Here is a 23,659-nt window from a genome sequence, read left to right as displayed (position 1 = left end):
TGGTTGATGTATCATATATTAATATGAAGTAATGTTAAGACTCAGTCTGTTGTGCAAACGTATAAGTGATCATACTTTTGATCTTCATATATAATGATTTATCTTTATAATGTTTGTCATTCATTTTCTCTATTTGTAAAATCAGTATTAGTATAGGTATGACCAGAGGTAGTTAGTATAACAATAATACTACATAACTGCTACAGTTTTTTCAATATTTACTATGTGCCAGGTACCCTGCTAAGTACTTTTTATGTATTAACTTATTTAATTCTCACAAGAACCCTATGAGGTAGGCATATTAGTACCCCTCATTTACAGATGATGAAAGTGAGGCACAGAGGTGTTAAATAATTTAAGTTCCTATAGCTCCCAAACCTGGGATTTAAATCCAGGTGTCTGACATTGGAGCTGTTGACAACAATTATGCTACTCAGTATAGATGACCAGGCCTGTTTTTTTTTTTTTTGTTTTGTTTTTTTTTTTTAATTTGAGAGAGAGAGCGAGCATGAGTGGGGTAGGGGGCAGAGAGAGAAGGAGAGAGAATCTTAAGCAGGCTCCACTCTCAGTGTGGAGCCTGATGCAGGGCTCAATCCCACAACCCTGGGATCATGACCTGAGCCAAAATCAAGAGTTGGATGTTCAACCAACTGAGCCACCCAAGCATGCCCCCCGCCCCCTTTTTTTAATTGACTAAGTCTGATTTAATCTCAAGTTGGTTTCTTTGAATTACTCTGGATATAATATCCAGAGACCAAAAGAACTCTTGCTTTTGTTATGCAGTTCCTATCTAGACATAAAGTTCTTACTGAATTTCAAAACTGGTTATTTATGAGTGCTTGTTAATCTACTGAATCATGAACTTGGTGGTATTTTGAATACATGTTTTAGCACTGTTAGTGTGTGATTAGGGCAGGAAGTTCTTATGAGGGAAAGGTCATGGGCTGGAATCCTGTGGGTGTCTGTTAGCTCGTTCATTTTGTGTGGTCAAAGTCTGTCCTTTGAACCCTAGCTGCCCATCTGACAAAAGTGGACATTTGGAGGAGGGGTGCCTGGGTGGCTTAGTCGGTTAAGTGTCGGGCTCCTGGTTTTGGTTCAGTTTATGATCTCCTGGTTTGTGAGTTCAGGCCCCTCATTGGGCTCTGTACTTGCTGCACGGAGCCTTTTTGGGATTCTTTCTCCCTCTCCCTGCCCCTCCCCTGCTCATACTCTCTCTCTCAAAGTAAATAAATAAAGTTAAAAAAAATTTTTTTATAAGTGGGCATTTGGGCATATGGGTGTCAGATGTGAGGATGTGGATAGATCAGTGCACCTCCATCACTAGGGCGATGGCCACAAATCCAAGCTCTGTCACTGAAAGCCTCAGTGGAAAAAAAAATTATATGCAGTAGTTCCCCCTTATCTGTGGTTTTGCTTTCTGAGGTTTCAGTTACCTTGTCAGGATTTCATTGTTTTTAGACATGACCTCACTGTAGGTGAAAGATAGTCTTGCCTCCAAGATTAGTCTTATGATAGACATAGAAATGTATTGACATCTAGGTGTTTCAGCCTTAACTGTTGAAAGGATATGATGAACTGCAGCTTGGGTTTTAAGATGGATTTTGATCCATACCTCAGACTCTGGTTTGGGGTCCTTGTTAGACCCTGGCTTAATGATGCCGTTTGCTTTTGTTTTTTTCATTATACTTTTAAATATCATCAGGAGCCATTAGAACAATTGGTAAATTGAGCATAGTAAATGAAAGAAAATGTTTTGTGAAATTAATAGATATGGAGATACATCCATAGCAACAACAAAAGTCACACTTGAGTATTGAGTATTACGGAGTTTCTTTGGCAGTTTTATGTATTAATTGTTAAAAATGTATCAGCACATTTTATGTGATTATACTTACCAGGTACAGATGAATTCTGTTCCTGATAGAATCATTATATAAAGTCTATTTAGGTTTATTTCATCTTTATGTCTCTTAAAGCTCATTTTTTTTTAAAGATAATGTGATCTTGGAGTAGGGCTTGCAGCAAATTGTGAAAATGTTATCTCCTGATACTATGCATCCTAGTGTTTCTTATTGAAAAGTAATACCTTTAAAAGAAAATACATATTTACGTTTATTGAAGCAAATTTATTGGATAATGGCAACAATCCTTGGGTCAAAAACAGCAATCACAATCTGACTTAGTTTTATCACCCTCAGGAATTTTTATTAGATCCCCTGTACAGTATTATCAGCTATAAATAGAGATCAGCTAATTTGATGAAGAAGCTCTAGGTCTACAGATAATTGAACAAATATATCATGGTTTAAAAAAAACTCACATGAGATGACAGTAATAGTGAATAGGGCAGAAGAAAGAAAAGAAGTAGGAAAGAAAAGGGAAAGAAAATATAAAGGAACAATGGTGGATTTGTGTGCAACAAAATGCGGTTCCAATACCGACCTACTTAACACACTTTCTCACTGGGAGGCCATTGTTCTTTCTCGAACTCTTTTTGCTTGGCTGCATTCCCTCCCCATTTAGAAGGAGGACAGTCCCCCTCCCTCTTCCTCTGGTCCTTTGACCAGAGACTAATGTTGCTGAGGTTGTTGGGGAAGTAATGGCATTTTGCATTTGCAAATGTGGTCAGCCTCTGCAAGGGTTCGCTTCCAGCAGAAATCTTGTTATCCTCTGAGATACATTTTTACTAGCTGATTAAAAAAAAAATCATTATGTCTAAAGAGGTTTATTTGATAGAGAAATAAGATTCCTTTTTGTTGTTCTCTCCCTTTTCCCCCTTCTAGAGGGGAAATTCCAAGGGTAGGACTGGCAGAACTGGGGAAATTGTGTGCATGCTCTATCATCCAGAAAGACTTCTACTTTTAAAGAAGACCCTTGGAGAGGTAGGACAGAAAGTATAAAAGAATGGCCAAATTACAATGCCTAACAAAGGGATAGCTCTTAGACTGCTTTCACACAGGCTTCTGTGCTCCATCCAATTGAGTGATGGCGTAATGTTATTAGTGTAGGATAATGTATGTAGAAACCATGTGGATTAGTGGGTTAGTGCTTCTTGATGCTATATAAATATGGTGCTTAAGTATCTTTAGAAAAACTAAACAAAAGCACAACACCCCAAACACCTTTTATTTATAATAGGTTACCAAAATCAACTAAAATGGCTTAGTAACAAATACCCAGATAACCTGAGAGAGATGCATAATTAAAAAAAAAAAAACAACAACACTTGCTCTTCACTGAAGCATTTGTGTCTGAATCTGTGTACCTCCAATAGCACGGTCATTCTTAACTTAGTTAAGGAGACCAGTTGTTAGAAGGAAGCAGTAATTCCAGGGCAGGGAAGTCACACAGCGAGAACATGATACATGTTGTCATTTACTGGCCCAAGGAAGAGCATGTGGTAGAAGACTCTGGTCTCCTCGGTATTCCAGAACATGCTCTGTGCTTGTTTACCTCTCTGCACAGGTTGTTTCCCCCACCAGTTAAGTGGGTTTCTTTGACCTGGAATGCCCTCCCTCTTCGTTTTTATTTATCAAAACTCCACCCATCTCCTGGAAGATAGGGACCCAACCCTTTGTCTCAGTATCCTTAACAGCCCCTGTGGTATCTGGCACCAGCAAGTGGTCAATAAATGTGTAATATATGAACAGGTGAATGGAAGGAAAGAGGGAAGCACAGCTGGCATTTGCCTACCTCACTTCTCAGCCCACAAATAGTTGTTAGAAGCAGCTTTTCAAGACTTGTCCCATCTCTGATTTGTCTTACACTCTCCTTCCTTTCACATTCTTCTCATTAAAACAAAGCAAAACTGTGGCTAAGGAGGCTGCCAGACAACTCACTCAGCTACCAGAGAGGGATGCTCTTCTGCTTTGTATCTGTAAATACATCAGATACACTTTATTGTTTTTTCATCCACCTTTAAAAAAATGGCTGATTTTCCCTTATTGGGGGCCTTCTGTTCCCTTCTTGCTTCACTAAGTCCATTTACATCCTGCAGGTAGACAGGCTGGAACAGGGTTTCATTTGTAACCTGTCAGCTCTACTTGTCAACTGGCAGAGATACGGTTGAGCATTAGGAGGGTCTTGGGAGGTAGGGTTATTAAGGGAGCAGCAGCTTGGTTTATCAGGGGAGTGGGAGGTGTGGGATGAATACACAGATACTTTCCAGTTCATTAAAGTGGGCAAAAATCTCAAGCTTTGGTCCCAATGCCCTACCTTTCCTCGCCTGTTCCTCGACACATTAGGGTGTCCTTCACACATGCTGCACCAGCCTACAAAACTGTAGCCTGGCAGCTGCTTCTCAGTCCTGGAAAACTCAAGTGGATTGGCCTATCACATAAACAGGACTGAAATCCTTAGGGTAGTTGAGAAAACAAGAAAGAATTTCAGAAACCTGATGATGAATCTTGGCTTTATGAGCTGACCTTGCTCTTTGTTTGGGCATTTCTTTGAGTACAGTGGTTTTTAGCTTAACTTAAAACAAAATGTGAAGTTTTCTTTTGTTATCATCATTCTCATCCTCATTATCCTTTTGGTAATTGTCATAGCTGCTATTATTATTATTTTTTTAATTAAAAAAATTTCTCTTACATTTATTTATTTTTGATAGGCAGAGAGAGACAGAGCATAAGTGGGGGAGGGGCAGAGAGAGAGAGGGAGACACAGAATCCAAAGCAGGCTCCAGGCTCTGAGCTGTCAGCACAGAGCCAGACTTAGGGCTTGAACTCACAAACCACGAGATCATGACCTGAGCTGAAGTTGGACGCTTAACCAACTGAGCCACCCAGGCACCCCCGTCATAGCTGCTATTATTGAATGCCAACCCTGAACCAGCCATGGTCCTTATGCTTTACATGGATTAACTCGTTTAATCTCCCAGTAACCTTCCCAAGGAAAAATTGACCCTGACCTATAATAATCTAGTACTAGATCAGAAGGAAGAAGCACATACATTTTCCTTTGGAGGCATTAGTTTGAGGTAGGGTAAAGCCATGAAGGGAAGTCATTTATAAACTTTTTTCTGGGAATGAGAGTACTTTATATTATTCCTACCCCACCCTAAAAGTTTAATATTTAGTTTTCTAAACGGTTTAGGGAAATTTAGATTTACATGGAAGAGAGACAAGTCAAATCATAATTACACTTTGTGGCTCTGAAAATAAATTTTCATTTATTGCTGAATTTTTTGGTCTCAAGATTACATGAGATTGATAGGTCAGATTCGATCCTTAGTCTACAATTGCACATTCTGCAATGGGGGAAAATTAAGACCTAAAAGTTATACTCAAAGCTTTTTTTTTTTTCTCCTGGTGAATCTTGATATTATATTTTCTCATGCAATTTCAAAACTTTAAATAGTTTAAAAATATCCTTAAGTCTGCTATTTGTAAGTGTGCATAAGATTTCAGCAGTAGTAGATTTAAGAGTATTTAAGAACTATTTAAAGAAGCTTTCTAATTGCCCACTTGAGCACAGATTATAAATCAACACAACATTTTCCAAATTCCTGTTCTATGCCAGGAACTATGTTGGGTGTTGGGGTTGGAATTCAGTTGAACAGTACCAGCTATAGCCTCCACCTACCTTGGACAGCACCCAAGGGGGTTTAATGTTGGATGCATTGGAATGCACTTGTTTAAACATGTTTCATATGTTACCAGGGAGAACCCGAGTTTTTCATTACCGGCCACATGATTAAAAATCAACCTATGTGTGGTCTGAGTTAACTTTTTAATAAAAATCAGTGATGAGTTGGGGGTAAGGAGGAAGTATTAGGTAGGTTTTGAATATGAGTTGATGGCAACAGAGGCTTTGCTCGTATATATTTTCTTTTAGTCAGCAATCCTTTGTGATACTCAGTATCATTCTGTAATTTGAGTGGAATTAAGCTTAAACAGCTCAGAATTATATAACTAAGACATTATGTTTTAAGTACTCTTCTGAGTTAATCTCAGCCAGCTAGCATGACCCCTGTTATACAAAGATGGGTATAGAGAGGATGAGAGGCAGGTGGCTAGGCTCTTCTGCATTGCTAGTTCATGGGACTGATTTAGTGTTTTGGATTTTTCAGTTAAATAATCCTAGGCTACCTTCTAGGGTCAGACAGGCTGTGTGTGAGAAGCTCAGGATCCATGTGAAGCAATGAGCAGAGGCATAAGAAATCTAGATTTGAGTCCCAGCTCCTTCTTATATGCCACCTATGTTATCTTAATGAAGCTTAAGCTCTCTGAAATTTGGCTTTCTTATCAGCAAAATGGATATAATGGTACTTACTCACAGATTGTTATGAAGATTAAGTCCAAAGCACCCAGCACAATGCCTGACATGTTTAAGACCAGTGCTGGCAGTCTCTTCAACTCCTAGTGATTTCCAACTGGAAAATGGTGCTGGGGCAGATATCCCAGATTGTTCTACAAGCAATATTTATGTAGCTAATGATAGTTTTATATTGTCCTATAACTCGTTCTTACACTGATTGCAGTTTGGAATATCATGTTTTCATTATAAATTATGTGTAAATTTATATTTACTTATTACATACCTTTTATGCAGCAGGCATTTTGGAACATTAGAAGTATAAAGATGAGTAAGACTTCCTTTTACTCAAAGAATTCACAGTATATGGGGAAAAGGAATGCAAAGTTCACTAACCAGAGTACAATGTGGGGACGTGTTTTACTCTCTGAATGGATGCACTGCTGTGGATTATGGGGATGGCGGAGAACAATCTGAACTCTGCCTTGTTGGGTGGGGGAGCTCAGACCAGGCAGTGCTTTCCAGATATGCCATTGAACTGGGTCTTGAGATATAATGGAGTTCAGAGAGACACAGAAGGGGTGACGTGGAAGGGCATTCCAGCAGGAGGAGACAGCCTGAGAGAGGCATGGAATGCTGGCCAGGAGACTCAGGAGCCTTCTCCTGTAGTTCTGATCTTGTAGCTCTCTAGCAAGAAGATGTGTGCCTTTGAGAGAGTCATTTAACCTGATTTTCATAATTTGTAAAATATGGGGGCTCAAGTGAGGTTTTTTAACTCTAAAATTTGGTATCTGTGATCAGGAGATGCAGAGAAGCTAAATGAGTCATGTAATGTTTTAGTCAGTTTAGGCTGCTGCCACAAGATACCTTAGACTGGATGGCTAAGCAACAAATATTTCTCACAGTTCTAGAAGATAGGAAGTCCTAGATCAAGGTGCCAGCAGATTTGTTGTCTGGAGAGGGAGGGCTCTCTTCCTGGTTTGCAAATGACTGTCTTCTTGCTGTATCCTCATATGGGGTGGTGGGAGAGAGAGAGAGAGAGAGAGAGACAGAGACAGAGAGAGAGAAAGAGAGAAAGAGAGAGAGAAGGCTCTGGTCTCCTCCTTGTCTTACAACAGCACTAATCCCATCATAGGGACTTCACCCTCATGACCTCATCTAACACTAATTGCCTCCCAAAGACTTCACTGCCCAATACCATCACATTGGAGACTGGGGCTTTAGATACAAATTTTGGGGCAGACACAAATATCCGTCCATAGCACTGAGGGTCACATGATTCACCCATGGGAGGGCCAACACTGGAACTCCAATGTCACTGTTACATTTCGCTCTCCTCCCTCATCTCAGTCCATGTAGCATCTGCTTTGTACATGGATAGTCATTTAGCAGGGTGGAGGCTTCTATGCTTTCTAAAGGAACTCCTTTAGTCAGCTGAGCAGTCTTGGTTATTACCATGTACATTCCAAACATTTTTAGGTTCCTTTGATTGGTTGGTATCCTTTTGGCCTCTCAGTGGATCTTTATCACTCTCATTTGATAAGGACTGTAGGAGCCCTAAAAATTGTTCTCTTAATGCAAATTGATATTCTACTTCTCTCTCTATTAAATTCTTTTTAATGTTTATTTATTTTTGAGATAGAGAGAGAGAGAGAGAGAGCAGGAGAGGGGCAGAGAGGGAGGGAGACACAGAATGCGAAGCAGACTCCAGGCTCTGAGCTCTGAGCTCTCAGCATAGAGCCTGATGTGGGCTTGAACCCATGAACCATGAGAGCATGACCTGAGCCAAAGTCTGAAACTTAACCAACTGAGCCACCCAGGCACCCCTCCACTTCTCTTCCTAAAAAGATATTAACTACAGTGGAGGTAAAAAAACACAAAAGCTTATTTTATCTTAAGAATCAGAGTTCTCTTGCCTTATAATCTAAAGCATATTTTCTGCATTAAATTATTTGAGTTCCACTTTGATATTTTTCCTTTCTAGGTGCCACCCCTGTTGTTATTTCTTTAATATTTTTCATTAAAATGATGCACTTTATTTTATTTAAATACATTTTAAAAATGTAATAACTTTGAACTCACAGGTTGATATTATTATATTCTTTTTAAAAAATGTTTATTTCTTTTGAGAGAGAGAGAGAGAGAGAGAGAGACAGCTCGAGCAGGAGAGGACCAGGGGGCGGGGGGGAGAACGGTTAAGCATCAGCACAGAGCCTGACATGGGGCTTGATCCCGTGAACAGTGAGATCATGACCTGAGCTGAAATCAAGAGTCAGACGCTTAACTGACTGAGCAACGCAGGCAGCCCTATTATATTCTTCATTATATTTGTTTATTATATATGTTTGTTTATTATATATTTTATATTGTTTATTATGTTTCATTATATTGTTTTCTATTCACTTTAATATAATAAAGCACCTTGTGCCATCTAAAACCTTCCTACACATAGTAAAACCATGTGTATATACTATGCTTTGGAAAAATTTAAGACTATCTTAGTTTATTGGTTGAATGGTGAAAGAAGGGAGGAATAAAAAAGATAAATAAAAATGATACTATTTTAAGCGTATACGTTATATGAGTGATTTAAAAAAATGGAAACATGAGTTTATAGGAGACAGACAAGTAAGTTTGCTTGATTTCAAGCCCCTGTTATTGTCAAGGTAAATTGTGCATGTAAAGAAGGAAGTTGAACAAAATGACATTCCTTTTTGGGCCTTGAATATTTGCACATCTTTTTTATGATTCTTGTTTCACTCAGTAGCACTAGGGTCATGCGACCATATAGATATAAATGCTATGCTGTATATCTTGTCAAGAAGGGTAATGTCTGTGCCAGGGAAAGGAATTCTTGTTCTTATTGTGGGAAGGTAAAACAGAGTCAGAAGCAAATGAGATCAGATTCAGCTTGTCAAGCCTAGGGCAGGACCCTTGGAATCCAGAAAAACAGATTGGAGAGTGAGTTTAAAAGAAAGGGGGTAGGGGCGCCTGGGTGGCTCAGTCGGTTAAGCGTCCGACTTTGGCTCAGGTCACGATCTCGCGGTATGTGAGTTCGAGCCCCGCGTCGGGCTCTGTGCTGACTGCTCAGAGCCTGGAGCCTGTTTCAGATTCTGTGTCTCCCTCTCTCTCTCTCTGACCCTCCCCCGTTCATGCTCTGTCTCTCTCTCTCTGTCTCAAAAATAAATAAACGTTAAAAAAAAAAAATTAAAAAAAAAAAAAAAGAAAGGGGGTAGGTAGGGCTGGCTTCACAGGCATGTGACCTCTGTGGTTGTACAGGTTTCCACATTTAGAAAGGCCCTGTACTCGATTTAATGTTCTGCTCTCATCATCTTAAAAGTCTTAATAATTTTTGAAAAAGGGACCTACATTTTTATTTTGCACTGGGCCCTAGAAATGTAGCCAGTTCTTGGGTTAGGGTAGGGAGATATTTATAGAAGACTTTATTCAAGGTTTAGGTTCATGGGGTAGAAATGGAAGAGTGAAAACTAGAAATGAGTTGTGAAAAGGAGGTTTCAGGTCTTACCTGATGGGTCTCTTCTGATTGACCGTGGCTCATAGGTTAAGAGATCCAACAAGGATTTCTTGTGCCTTAAACTCCTTAAGCACTGGAAAACATTGTGCAGTAAGTTGTTCTCTGTGAATTACCTTGCAGAGTCAAGTTATGGTGGATCAAGCCGGGGCTGGCAAATGGAAATGCCTGCCAAGAGCGGCTCTAAAACAACAGGGAGTGGTCGGCAGGGGGGTGGGCACGAGGGGAACATGGTCTGTATTCTGCTTCAGCCTGTATTTGCCACTTGATGTTCAGCCATGTCATTGTCCAGAGTGGCTGAACCCTGCTGGTTCTTTAGGAGCTAGAAATGTGGATTTTTTAGCTGTGACGGTTTCCAATTAAAAAAAAGAAATGTGCTGTGTGGACTAAATAAAACATGTGTAATTGAATTCATTTCAGTCTTTAAGCAGACATTTTTATTTTTTTATATTTATTTATTTTAATGTTTTATTTAGTTTTGAGAGAGAGAGACAAAGTATGAGCTGGGCAGGGGCAGAGAGAGAGGGAGGTAGAATCCACAAAGCGGACTTCAGACTCTGAGCTGTCAGCACAGAGCCTGATGTGGGGCTCGAACCCATGAACCATGAGATCATGACCTGAACCAAAGTCAGATGCTTAACCGACTGAGCCACCCAGGTGCCCCTAAGCAGACGTTCTTAAACAACTTATTTTCTATAGGTAAACTTGGAAAGTGACTAAATTAATATTTTAGGGGAGGGATCTATGGATCTAATGGACAATGGACCTAATTTTGATATCTTTGGTGAAGACATCCCTAATACAGAGATGGGGTTAGGGAGAGAGCTGCCAGTGGATGTTGAGGATTATGGTACAGAATAAGCTCTAGATTCTCTTTCTTTTCTTTTTTCTTTTCTTTTGCCTTCTCTTTTCTTTCTTTTTTTTTTTAAAGTTTATTTTATTTATTTTGAGAGAGAGAGAGAGCAAGTGTGAGCCTGAGTGGGGGAGGGTCAGAGAGAGAGAGAGAGAGAGAGAGAGAGGATCCCAAGCAGGCTCCTCAAGGATTCAGAGCTTGATCCCATGGACTATGAGATCATGACCGGAGCAGAAATCAAGAGTCAGATGCTCAACCAGCTGAGTCACCAGGTGCCCCCAGATTTTCTATATTGGAGGGGCTTAGGGGTTACAAGGGATATTGGTTTACGGGGACCTATTTTGAGCTGTGTTTGTATAACAAACTCATTGTTTTAGATAATATGACATAGATCATAAGAAGCCAGCTAGCTCTCTAGTACATTTTTTCCCACTCTTCAGGTAAGATTGAAATGACAGCAACTGGTCATTTTCAGGAATGGACCGAGGAGTTTTAGGGCTGCTAGCGATTAAGGAGGAATACAAGCTTCTCAACCCCCCAGACCAATCTTTTGTCCATTACTGTTATGGTTTATTGTTAAAAGAAGATATTATGAGATGGACACATTAGCCTAATGTGTCCATTAGTCTGATGCCATTAAAAATGCAATTCATCTAACCATTTCCCCCCGATTCTGTGCTCACCTTCTGAATATGATTTGCCTCCCAAGTGAATCTACCAGAGGGAGAGAATGAATGCGTTCTACAATTTAGAATATAGGTGTTTTTATAGCTACTTATTGTTAATTATAATCTAATCAATTGACATTCTGGTGTTGTGTTATGTGTTGTGTGTTATGACTATAGTACTGTGGATCTTCCAGTGAAATGTAGAATCTCTTTGATATGCTGACAAACTCAATTTTGAACTTGCACAGCTCAGGGCCAGACCTTATACTATGGCAAATTTGCCAAAATAATGAATGCCACTTTGGGAGACCCTCTGGGGGGCCTTTCCTTAAGTGACACCTAAAATATACCTTAAATGTATGCAACTTTCCTATTTGAATTTCTTTAGTGATAGAGACACGATATATAGTACATAAAAATCATGGGGTAAAGTGGGATAGCCCCATGGAAGTCTTACAAGGATTTCAGATGTTTGAGAGGTGCTGGCTCAAGTGAAGGTAAATTGATTTCTTTTTTAAAAAATTGATTTCTTTTTAAGAGCACTTTTCTAAAACATTTTATCTAGCCAGTGATCTCCAGTAGAAATACATTGTAAGTAGTGTTTCCCAACTTCATTTGCTAATGGCTCCTTTAAAATGTTTCCTTTGGCAACCAGTGCCTTTGGAAAACATGAAATATTTGCAAAGCGTGGCCTTAAGATTGCGCTGAAATTGAGGTATTTCTGGAATTCTCCTGGGGGAAAAGATGTATCTAATCAGTTTTCAGAATTTTTGTTGAATCACAGTTTGCATCGGGTTCCATAAGATCTACCTGAGCGTTCTGGAGTGTTTGCTTACTAGCTATTTGAACCTGGAATTGTCCCAGCATTGACCTGGGCAGAAATGGAACTTGGCAATCTGGATTTTGCAATTTGGATCATATTATGAGTCAACCTGGAATTCCCGGAGTCCAAGACTTCCTTTATTAGTATGTTTCTTCTCCTGATAGTTCACATCTTAAAAAAGAGGTTGGGAATTTGCTTCTTAAGACCTATCTTAGAACTCAGCCATATTCTCACAGCTAGGACTCAATGAACATGATGGTTAGCCAAATAAAGATTATTTTCAGAAAATCAGAGATCAGCTTATAGAGTAATATAGTTTTATAGATACATTATTTTCTTTAATTCTCAAATGAGGAAAGTGATTGCAGAACTCTATTTCCAAATATGAAATGGTGATTGCAGGTACAACTCAATTGTGTATTCTTAGTGTGTAATGACAATATTGAGAGGAAAATTGATTAGTATTTTTAAAACAGCAGGAAAATTATTTCCTGCCCAAACATTGATTAGTCTTTGAATAGGCTTTCTTACAATCCTTTTCTTCCATAGACTGCAGGGTGCAGCACAGTCATATTTTATGTGGAGTCAAGCAGAGAAACCTACTTGATGCGATTAAACTTATTGCTGCTTTTTCAGCAGGTGCAAAAATAACTTTGTCTTCAGTAGTTACACTTTTCCTGGCTTGATAACACATCAGGACTTCTGTAGTTTTATTTTGATAAAAGAGATTATAGGAACTATTGTATTATGTTATGAAATGTGCAAACAATGAAGTATTGAAGTTTTCTGGTGATATATATTCCTCCCTTTGACTTATAAATAGCAATTTGCTTAGCATGCTTGCATGAGTGCTTTAAAATCCTATTAGCTGAAGGTCACATAACATTAACTTATTCCTGATTAGGTGTTATGTAAAATATAGGGATAAAGAAGACTGAAGTTCTTTCCCTCAGGGAACTTAAGATCTACTTGAGGAGGTAAGACATAGAATTAAGATAAATAAATATTAGATTGAGAGAGTTTATGATGAGTCCCAAATGAGTGGTTTAGAATATTACATAACTGGTATAGTATTTCACAGGAGAGAGATGTTTTCTGCCTCCTGAGGTAGTTGGGGAGCACTCCTGCAGGAGCTGGGCCTTGAGCTGGTCCCTGGGGACAGAAAGGATTCAGCCAGGTGGAGAAGATTAGGCAGGATGCTGGTGGCGGTACCAAAGGCAGCTAAGCCAGAATGTGTCTGCCTTTTCAGCAGTGAGTGGATCTATTTGGCTCTAATAGAGGACTCATGAAGGTGAATAATGGAAAATAAAACTGGAGAGGTAGGTTGAATTCAAATTGGAAAGGGCTTTGAACACCAGGCAAAGGAATTAGGACTTTATTCTGTAGAAAATGAATAAATAGTAAAGGTTCCTGAATAAAAAGAAGCAGAAAATGCAAGACATGGCTTTGTAGTTAGAGTAGAAACAGTGCACAGCTCTGAACTGAGCTGCCTTACGATGGAAGACAGTGGTGAAGAGAAGTGTGAGCATTTCTGTCTTCATTTCTGATGGGAATATAAGTTGGGTTAGCTGTTTCATTTTCATTCTTCCCTTTATTTTTCCTGTTCTCTTTTAAGCCCTGTATAAAACCTTTTTTTTTTTTTTCAGTCTTAAAATACATTAATTCAAATTTGACCTTCCTTACTGCATGATAGTTTGAATGCCCAAAGCTATTTTCAGTTGTTCCAGATTGTCATAAGAGTTTGATGTCCAGGTGCCAACTGGAAGGGCCAAACCTGGCCTGTGGAGGATTGTTTTTAAAATCTGATTCTAAATTAAGCACTTTGGGATAGAAAAATGAGATGTGGCCTACTTCTAACTCAGCATTTGACTGAAAGTGTATGTGTTTTTTCTTCTCTGCTTAAATATTTGTCTGGCTCTTTCAGACTCAAAAGGCATATAACTCAGAGCTAAGAATATTTAGATTCCTCTTCCTTCCTTTTTTCCAGAGTATTTTTTGGCTTCCACTATAAAAAGTGATACTTATAAAGGAATTTCTCCAAATATTGGGTAATAATTCTTAAAAAAATTTTTTTATTCCTAGTCCTCCTATTTCATACCTCACAAATTATTGAAACAGGATTAAAATTTTTTTTGAAATATGAGCCATTGGCAGAAGTTAGACTTTTAAATATTTAAAATTAAGTTCTTTTTGTAATGTTTATTTTTATTTATTTATTTATTTATTTATTAATGTTTATTTATTTTTGAGAGAGACAGAGACAGAATGTGAGTGGGTTAGGGGCAGAGAGAGAGGGGAGACATAGAATCTGATGCAGGCTCCAGGCTCTGACCCGTCAGCACAGAGCCCGATGCAGGGTTCAAACCCACGAGCTGTGAGATCATGACCTGAGCCAAAGTCGGCCGCTCAACCGACTGAGCCACCCAGGTGCCCCTGCTTATTTTTATTTTGAGAGAGAGAGAGAGAGAGAGAGCGCGCGCACTCGCAAGGCGGAGGGGCAGAGAGAAGAGGAGAGAGAATCCTAAGTGGGCTTCGAGCTGTCAGAGCAGAGCGCAATGCAGGAATCCATTTCACGTATCATGAAATGATGACCTGAACTGAAATCAAGAGTCAGACACTTAACCAAATGGGCTACCCAGGTGTCCCCTAAAATTAAGTTTTAAATGACAGTGACCACATTGGTAGCAATTGTGATACAGGGGAACAGATCATAGTATACATGTTTTGGAGCCAGAGAAACCTGGTGTCAGCGCCCCCCCTCTGCCATTCAAACTGGGTGACCTGAGTGTATTACTATGATTACACATCATTTTCTAAGTTCCTTGGGTAGAATTCAAAGCAGGTTCTTTTCTCTCTATATAAGTGGAATTTATTTGGAAACTCACAGTGACAGAAAATGGATAAAAACACACATAGACTTTTAAGGGTATCTCAGCTTAGAGACCTTCTGAGACCTGCTGAGATACAGAGTAGAGGATGTGGAGAGAGTCTGTGGGCATAAAGGGAGATTGATGGTTGTGTCACCTCAGATTCCAGGCCTTTATCCTCTCTGAGCCTTAGCTGCTTCATCTTTGAAATGGAGAATAATACTTACAGGGTTGTTATGAAGACAAAAATAGATAACTTAGAGCAATACTAGGCACTCAGTAAAACAGTAGCTATTATTATTGTTGGTGGTGGGATTTGGGTGGGTTTGACTTCTTTTTCAGCTCCACCATTTTTTCCCCTGTATTTTATTTCCTTTTCTACCATCCTAGAAGATGTGGATGTGTTCAGAGCCTAGGATCTTGAGCTAGGAGAAAGAAAAAAGAAAAAATCCTTAGTGATCAAAGGAGTCTTTCAAGGAACATGCTAAGACACTATCATGTGATACTTATACTTTCATTCCATTGGCCAAAACTTAGTCACAGCACCATACCTGGCTGGAGTGGAGTCTGGGAAATGTCTCTTCCCTGGCTGGTCTTTACATGGAAGAGGGGAAGATGAAATTTTGATGGCTAACCAACAGTTTCTGCCAAGGTATTCAGTGTGCTTTTATGACCTGAGTGTTTCCAGTGTCCCCATGGAAACAAAACCAATTATGATGGTATGTAAACATTTTAAATATTCCATAAATGTGTTACCATTTGACCAGTACTCTTAAGATAGAATATTTTATCCTCAGTTTTTAATGTACTATAAAGCACTTTGACTTTCTAATTAAAAAGGTTAAGATTTTGTTTGTAATTATTTAGTCCAGCATTACCATTATTTTTTGTAGTTATGAGGTCTTAGAATTTGGGATTTGATCTCAACAGAGTCTCACCTCACAGCCTCCATTGACATACACTTTGTGTCAGTTTCTGCTTTGCAGTCACAGATACCTATACTGGTCATCACTGCTAGAATTCTGAGGGTCAGGCTCAGTAAAATGTATGCCATAATCACATAACAACAAACATATAAAAACAATTGTCATGTATCTGAAAATATCCTTTTGTGTACTCAGATCTGCCATTGTAAAAACTTTTGTCTGTTTTTCATCATCTATCTATTTGGGTCTTTAAACTGGGTTATTATTATTATTTTTTTAAATTTTGAGATAATTATAGATTCACATGCGTTTGTAAGAAATAATAGAGATATCCTACACACCCTTCACTCATTTTTCCCCGGGAGTAGCATCTTGCATGACTGTAGTACAACAATACAATCACTATTCACAGTGCTTATTTAGATTTCACTGGTTTCACATGTACCTGTGTGAGTGTGTATATGTATGTGTGTGTGGTCCTGTGCAGTTTTATCACATGTATAGATTCATGTGATCACATCACAGTCAAGATACAGCACAGCTTTATCAACACAAGACTCCTTTGTGTTACCCTTTTAGCCCTAACCACCACTCTCCTTCCCTAACTCCTGACAATCACTAATCTGTTCTCCATCTTCGGCCATTTCAGGAATACTATATAAATGGAATCAGGCAGTATGTTTCTTTTTTTGGGGCAAACATTCTGCGCCTAGACTAAGTCTTAGTCATTTACCACAGGAGGACAAAGAACAGCTAATCCCCTAGGCTCTAGGTACCTGTCCTATTTCACAGAGATGTTTATGAAAATACATAAATCTGATGTGCAGGGTTTTTTTTTTTTTATTAACTGAGGTAATTGCATATGTGAGCTTTTGAAATTGGCTTTTTTTTTTTCACTCCACCTGATTCCTTTGAGATCCATCCAAGTTGTATGTATCAACAGTTCATTCCTTTTTAATGTTGAGAACTATTCTTTGGTATGGATGTACTATGGTTTGATTAACCATTCACCCACTGCAAGGACATTTGGATTGTTGTCAGATTTTGGCTAATACTTTTAAAGCTGTTATAAACATTTGTGTACAGCTTTTTGTTTGTGTGGATGTCAGTTTTCTTGTATGCAAGATAAATGCTCAAGAGTGCAATTGCTAGGTCTTATAAGAGACACATTTAGTTTTATAAGCAGCCATACTCCTTCCTAGAATGGCTGTAGAATTTTACATTTCTATAAGCAAAGTGTGAGCGATCCAGTTTCTCTGCATTCTTGAATCCTCGCCAGAATTAGTATTATCACTGTTTTTTTGTTTTTACTTTAGCTTATCTGATAAGTATGTAGTGATATTTCCTTGTGATTTTAATTAGCATTTCTCTAATGGGAAAATATATATACACCCACACACACATATACACATGCACACAGACACATATATATACACATGTGCACATTTTATACATAGATATATTTTTTTCAGAGTAATATCTATTTGGATCCTTTGCCCATTTCAAAATTGAGTTAATTATTTTTTTATTGTTGAGTTGTAAGAGTTCTTTATATCCTCTGGAGATAAATCTCTTATCAGATAGATGATTTACCAATATTTTCTGACATTCTTTGGGTTGTCTTTTCACTTTCTTGATGGTGTTATTTGTAGCACAAAGGTTTTTAATTCCACTGAAATCCAATTTATCTTTTTTTTTTGTTTTGTTCATTTGTGTGCTTTTGGTGTTGTATCTAGGAATCCACTGCCTGACCCAGAGTCACAAAATTACCCCAATGTTTTAAGAGTTTTATAGTCTTAACTCTTATAATTTAGGCTGGGGGTCCATTTGGAATTAATTTTTATGTATGGTGTAAATATTTCTTATGCTTTAAATTTTTTCCGCTTTATTGAAATATAATTGACATACAACATTGTGTAAGTTTAAGGTGTACAAGGACAAAGATTTGATACACAAATGTATTGTGAAATGATTACCATGGTAAGGTTGGGTTAACACCTCTGTCAGCTCACATAATTACCTTTATTTTTGGAGTGATAACGTTTAAGATCTACTCTCTTAGCAAATTTCACATTATACAGTATTGTTAAATATAGTCACCATACTATACATTACATCCCAGAACTTATTCATCATATATCTTATGCTTTAAAGTTTTATAACTTTATATTTTACATGTAGATCTGTGATCCATTTCAGTTATTTTTGTAAAAGTTATGTCCAGTTGTGCCAGTACTATTTGTTGAACTCAAATACAATTTTTGGTTAAAATCTAACTGTCCCATATGCAGTCAGACTTCAAGCTGGTTTTTCTTCTGAGAAAGAAGTATATCTGAGATGAAGTGGGGATATCAAGAATCTAATAAGTGGCTGTACCACCTCAGTTTTCTACCTGCAAAAGGAAGATAATACTTCTTGCCAAAATAAAAATATAAGGATTAAAATCAGAAATACCAATTTCTTGTCATAAAGGTACTTGATAATGTCACTTAAAAGACTTACAAATGGAATAACATTTGGTAAGTTTACCTCCCAATAAAGAAAATGGAAAGGAAGTTTCTCCTTGAAGATGAAAACATATGTATTATTTTAACAGTTCTAAGGACCTCAAGCTAAAATAATGAACTAGAATAAAAAAAAAGAAAAGAATTGGCTTTTCACATTTCAAGTCTTTTTGCCTGGAACTTTGTTCATCCATGGCTTTTTATTAGGTTGTTTGTGAACAGTTGGTGCACATATGGTACAGTTACACCTCATTAATAGAAAATAAATTTTCCATGTGGTTTTGTTGCCTCTTTCTTTGCAGTTATTTTGCTTTAAGACAAATTTCTGTTTCATGAAAGTTTGGCCTTTCTGTCTTAGGAAATCTCTGCAGACACTTTATGTTTGTTTGAAATTACTCATCTTTAAAAAAAATTTTTTTTAATGTTTATGTATTTTTGAGAGAGAGAAAGGGGAGAGAGAGAGAGAGAGAGAGAGAGAGAGAGAGAGAGAGAGAGAACATTAGCAGGGGAGGGGCAGAGAGAGAGGGAGACATAGAATTTGAAGCAGGCTCCAGGTTCTGAGCTGTCATCACAGAGCCCAATACGGGGCTCGAACTCACAGACCATGAGATCATGACCTGAGCTGAGGTCAGATGCTTAATTAACCTACTGAGCCACCCAGGCGCCCCATTAAATTACCCATCTTCTCTTAAGTTTTGCAGTCATGCATTAGATACTGTATACTTCATTGTGTTCCTTTAAAAATTTGTATCATTAGGTTGCTCAATTTGAAAGACATATTTCAAAAAAGATTTTGGCACATAAGATAAGGCTTTAAAAGTACAACAATCTCCTTTTATTTAGAATAGCTGAATAACTGAGAATTATATATACTAGAGGTGGGTTATCAGCGAAATCAGTGGTTAGTTATAAAGTATATTTTGACAATGTGTATAGTGCTTTCGCTATTCTTTTTAAAAGATTTTTTATTGGCATGCAATTTTATAATTCACATATAAAATTTACCTTTTTAAAGTGTACAAATAGTGTTTTTTAGTATTTCACAAAGTTGTGCAATGATCACCACTAATCCTAGAATGTTGTGTTGATTATTTGTCAATCCCTTTTGATTTATTTTTGCTAATTTTACATGTCAAAAACAGATTAGAGGTGGTTTATAATGGGATACTTATTATAACAGTATGATTTAAGATTTCAAAAACACTAGTTGGAAGGGAGGAATAAATATACCAAAAGTTTTAACTGAAGGTAATGTAATATACTTTTAAGCAAAGCATGTAAATCTAAAACTTTCAGTGTGATAGTGCTTCATCTTCTATCATGGATCCAAACTTGTATTCCTAAAAACAGATATCACTCTGCTTCCCTCTTTAAAACGCCCTCTTGGTTTCTACAGCCAGAGGTCATCTTTCAAGTTAATGGATGAGACTCATTCAAAGTTATGAATATAACCTTGCTGGGTGGGTAGGGGTTTGTGTGTGTGGGTAACTTTGCACATCTTTTTGTACCATCAGTTCTACCTAAACATTTTAGAGAAGCACCAATATTTTATATTAACTTGAAGATATTGATTAATATAAAAAATACCTAATGGGTAGAATGCAAAATTTGTATGAAATACATTAGACATCAAATAAATGTTGTGCTTGATCTCAGTTGATAAGAGATATGATACCAGGAACCCTTCTTAACACATGTTCTCTTTTGCCACTAGCAATTCTGCCTAAAAACTAACTGTGGAGTTCTGGCATACCCAAACAAACAAATACAGAACCAAACAACCCAACAAACTCCAGAGCCCTACCCCTCAGCCCTTAGATTGGTATGAAGTCGCTTCACATTGTACTAAATGTCTCACAGATCTGGTTCAGTATCTAACCCTTTTCATATTCTTTTCCTGGAATGTCCCTGCTATCAACCCGATCTGCCCTGTACTATCAGATTCCCCACCCCTTCCTCCATTCCTGGCTCACATAATTTCTGTCCATGTGTTCCCTATTATTATGCTGCCCAGGTACATTCTTCCCGTCTCTGTTGCTGTAATTGCCATGGTGTATTATTATAGAATCACAGGAGGTCTGGTTAGGTAGAGAGAGGTGGTAATGGATGTACGTCTCTTTGTAACTGTAGATGCCTCAAAGGCAGGGCTCATCTTTTATTCATCTTTATATTCTGGTACATCATATGGATCGTAACACATAGTGGATATTTAATAAATGTTTTCTTGAATTAATGAATGAACTTTGGATGACACAAATTTGTGGACGATAGTAGTGCAGATAATTTTGTTTTTTGAAGCATTGTAGTTTTTTTTAATATCAGGATAAATTGAGCTTTTGGTACTTGTTATTCCCTCTTCAATGCATTTCAGTGACTTGCTCTTGGCAAGTCAACAATGACCTAGGTCCAAATCCAATGTACTTTTTTAACCCCAATGCTATCTTTTTGGAGCTCTCTGCTGATGTGACACTGTTATACATCTCTACTTTTGAAGCTCTTTACGCTCTTATTTCTGGAACAGTGCCCTCTCTCACATTTTCTCATGTCAACCATCACACTTTTACAGGCTCCTCTTCCTCTGACTGCATCTTCAGTTGGTGTCCCCAGGTTGTGTCTTTGGCTCCCATCCTTCGCTACACCGCACTGGAGCATCTCAGCCACTCTCCCTGTTTCTGTTTTCTGACCATAATCCCCAGATTGGGGTCCTTAATTCAGTCCTTTTGAGTGAGCATCCTTCTCATCTCTGTGCCTCCTTGGCATTGCTGCCAGGATAGTTCAAAGCCTCACAAACTCTACATGTCTAAAATGAAATTTCCCTTCTTTCCTGCTGAATTAATTCTTCTCCTGTGTTCTCATTTTCTGTCTCTCATTTGCTGAAACCACCATCTACTCAATTACTGAAGCTAGCAACCTAGCAGTTCTCTACAATCCTTCTTCCTCACATATCCCTTTCAAATTAACCAAGAAGACCTCTCAGTTTTATTCCCAGATATTTTGCAAATTAATTTTGATATTCCAAAGGTATTGCCTTCTCCCTCCGGTAATGCTGCAGAGTGGAGAGTTCATGTGGGAGGGTAGAGAGATTGACATTGTCCAGCCCAGTGATTGCATTTTGAACATCAGACTAGCATATGGGCATATATCAAACATTAAATATTTGTGTTGTTTTCTGGTCCTGACATTTCTGGACCAGAAATCTGTCTTTTTCCTCCTGACCTACACATGTACTATTTCTTGATTTCTCTGCTGGTATGGACTGCTTTAGAATTCTCTGGACTGCCCTAGACCTAGAAAGACTTGGGTCTTTAACAGAGCCACATGGCATGCCCATTAAGGAATGTTCTTTAGACCTTCTCTCACATCCAGCATACCCCATATTTGAGTGGCAGACACAGGCTTCTGCTATTTCCAGGAGACCTGTGTTCTCCTGCTTGCCACAGAGCTTGGGCTGGAATCAAGGGCAGTTTTAAAATTTTCTGGGCTGCTTAGCTCACTCCATGTCATGGTTACACTGCTGATTTCATGGGAGGAGGGAGCTTACTTCACTTTAAGGAAGTCTGCTTTTTTGTCATAGTTGTCTTTATTCTCTCTCTGTCCTTCCCTACACTTGTCAGAGACTAATTACTTTCTATAGTCATTCCTGCAAGGGTTTCTATGTGCCTTCCATTCCCAGTGCCCAACCCTTTCTAAAGCCATCCTTGTAAAGATTGTCAATCTACACATTTATTATTATTCTCTTCCTTCTGTCACAAAGGATTTGAAGTATTTTACAGCTGTAAGAGCTGACAGATGTTAAATTTCACTTATCTTGTAGGCAGGATTTATTTTAAATATGGGAGTGGTGTGATGGGGTCTTGTTTAGAAAACCACAGGGAGAGCCTCTGCCATCAGAGATGGTTACAAATTAAAGACAATACCTGCCTCTTGTTAATCTGTATTTACTTAAGCAGGTGTATTGTTTATTAAAAATTTTTTTTAATGTTTATGTATTATTTTTGAGAGGGGAGAAGGGCAGAGAGAGAGAGGGAGATACAGAATTCGAAGCAGGCTCCAGGCTCTGAGCTGTCAGCACAGAGCCTGACACGGGGCATGAACCCATGAACCACGAGATCAGGACCTGAGCCAAAGTCAGACACTTAACCCACTGAACCAGCCATGCACCCCAAAGTAGGTGTATTTTTGATTGTCTATCATCTAAGGTTTAAAAAAAGCATTAAAGCAGTGACTTTATTTTTTTCCTTTGGAAAACTGAGGACTATATCCAAACTTGAGACCAACCTATGTGAAAAAGAGCAATTCAAATGCCTGTTTTTTCCTAGAAGTAATTTACCTCTGCTAGTAGGTTCCATGGCTGCTTAGCAAGGGTAATTTGGTTCAGCACAATGTTTTCTAAGTTGAGATAAATTATTCCTTTTAGGAAGTTAGATCTTCCTGGGAGAAGTAAACACTTCATCTTTGAGAAGAAGAGCTTATCAAAATATTGAAAGGATTTGTTGGAACATCTAACATGAAACTTTGATGGGGGAAGAAAAGAGATAAATTTTTGAGAACAAGACTTTTTATAAGGGGATGTCTTGGGTAAAGTGCCTTGTAGGAACATTGGTTAGCTAGGGGGAGAGATCAGATATTCAGGGAATGGGGAGAGGCAAGCCAGGAAATGCAAAGGAAAAGAGGATTGTGATAAGGTACGTAGACACACACTGCCCTTCTTCCTTAGAGTGGCCCCGGCCGGAGCCTGTCTCCTGTGAGCCAAGATCTTCCACTCTTTCAAGGGTCAGTCCTCGTTTTGCTCTTGGTAGAAAATGAGTTCATTGTTGTTTTTGATGTCGTGTCGATTTCCCCCCTGTGGGATAGATAATTAGAACTCTCTGATGAAGAAAAGGTCCTCTCTGTTTTATAGATAATCATTTTGTGAACCGTCAAGTGAAATTCAGCTTTAATCTTCAGAGCAAATGAAGATTAGTTAGGATGTATTAAACTCTGTGAGTTTAATGTTCATGACAAGTGTTTCATAAAGGAAGATGTTCTCTATTATCCTTCGTCAGAAGGAAATTGTTGATAAGAAACCATTTTGAGTAGTAGAATTTATGTCAACATCAGAAGCTAGGGAAGCTGGGGCAGCTGAGCATCCAGGACAACCAGGGCAACTGGGGCATCTGAGATTTCTTGTGTAGTGTTATGTCTTACAAAAAAATCACATATTTATGTAGTCTCTTCCCTCCAGAGCAATT

At 38.3% G+C, this 23,659-nt stretch overlaps 1 protein-coding gene and 1 long non-coding RNA gene across 9 annotated transcripts in view; one reads left to right on the top strand and one right to left on the bottom strand.

Annotated features, from left to right (window-relative positions):
• The window catches only part of PPM1L (protein phosphatase, Mg2+/Mn2+ dependent 1L), a 287,297-nt gene that overhangs the window by 63,501 nt on the left and 200,137 nt on the right, over window positions 1-23,659 (top strand). The window contains exon 1 of one of the 8 annotated variants that reach the window (XM_042957044.1): window positions 2,686-2,882. The exons of the other annotated variants lie outside the window; for them this stretch is intronic. Coding sequence (XP_042812978.1) covers window positions 2,832-2,882 — 51 coding nt within the window. The 5' untranslated portion in view covers window positions 2,686-2,831. Of the gene's footprint in view, window positions 1-2,685; window positions 2,883-23,659 lie in introns of those variants that run through there. 8 annotated transcript variants of the gene reach the window in all.
• LOC122230727 lies at window positions 15,268-16,038 on the bottom strand. The gene is made up of 2 exons (XR_006207780.1): window positions 15,550-16,038; window positions 15,268-15,423 (listed from the first exon to the last, which is right to left on the bottom strand). It is a non-coding gene; the product is annotated as an uncharacterized LOC122230727 (long non-coding RNA).

Source organism: Panthera tigris, chromosome C2, assembly GCF_018350195.1.
Source record: "Panthera tigris isolate Pti1 chromosome C2, P.tigris_Pti1_mat1.1, whole genome shotgun sequence".
NCBI classification, from domain to species: Eukaryota; Metazoa; Chordata; class Mammalia; order Carnivora; family Felidae; genus Panthera; species Panthera tigris.
The sequence above is the reverse complement of the archived record's forward strand: the minus strand, read 5'-3'. Positions and strand labels throughout refer to the sequence as shown.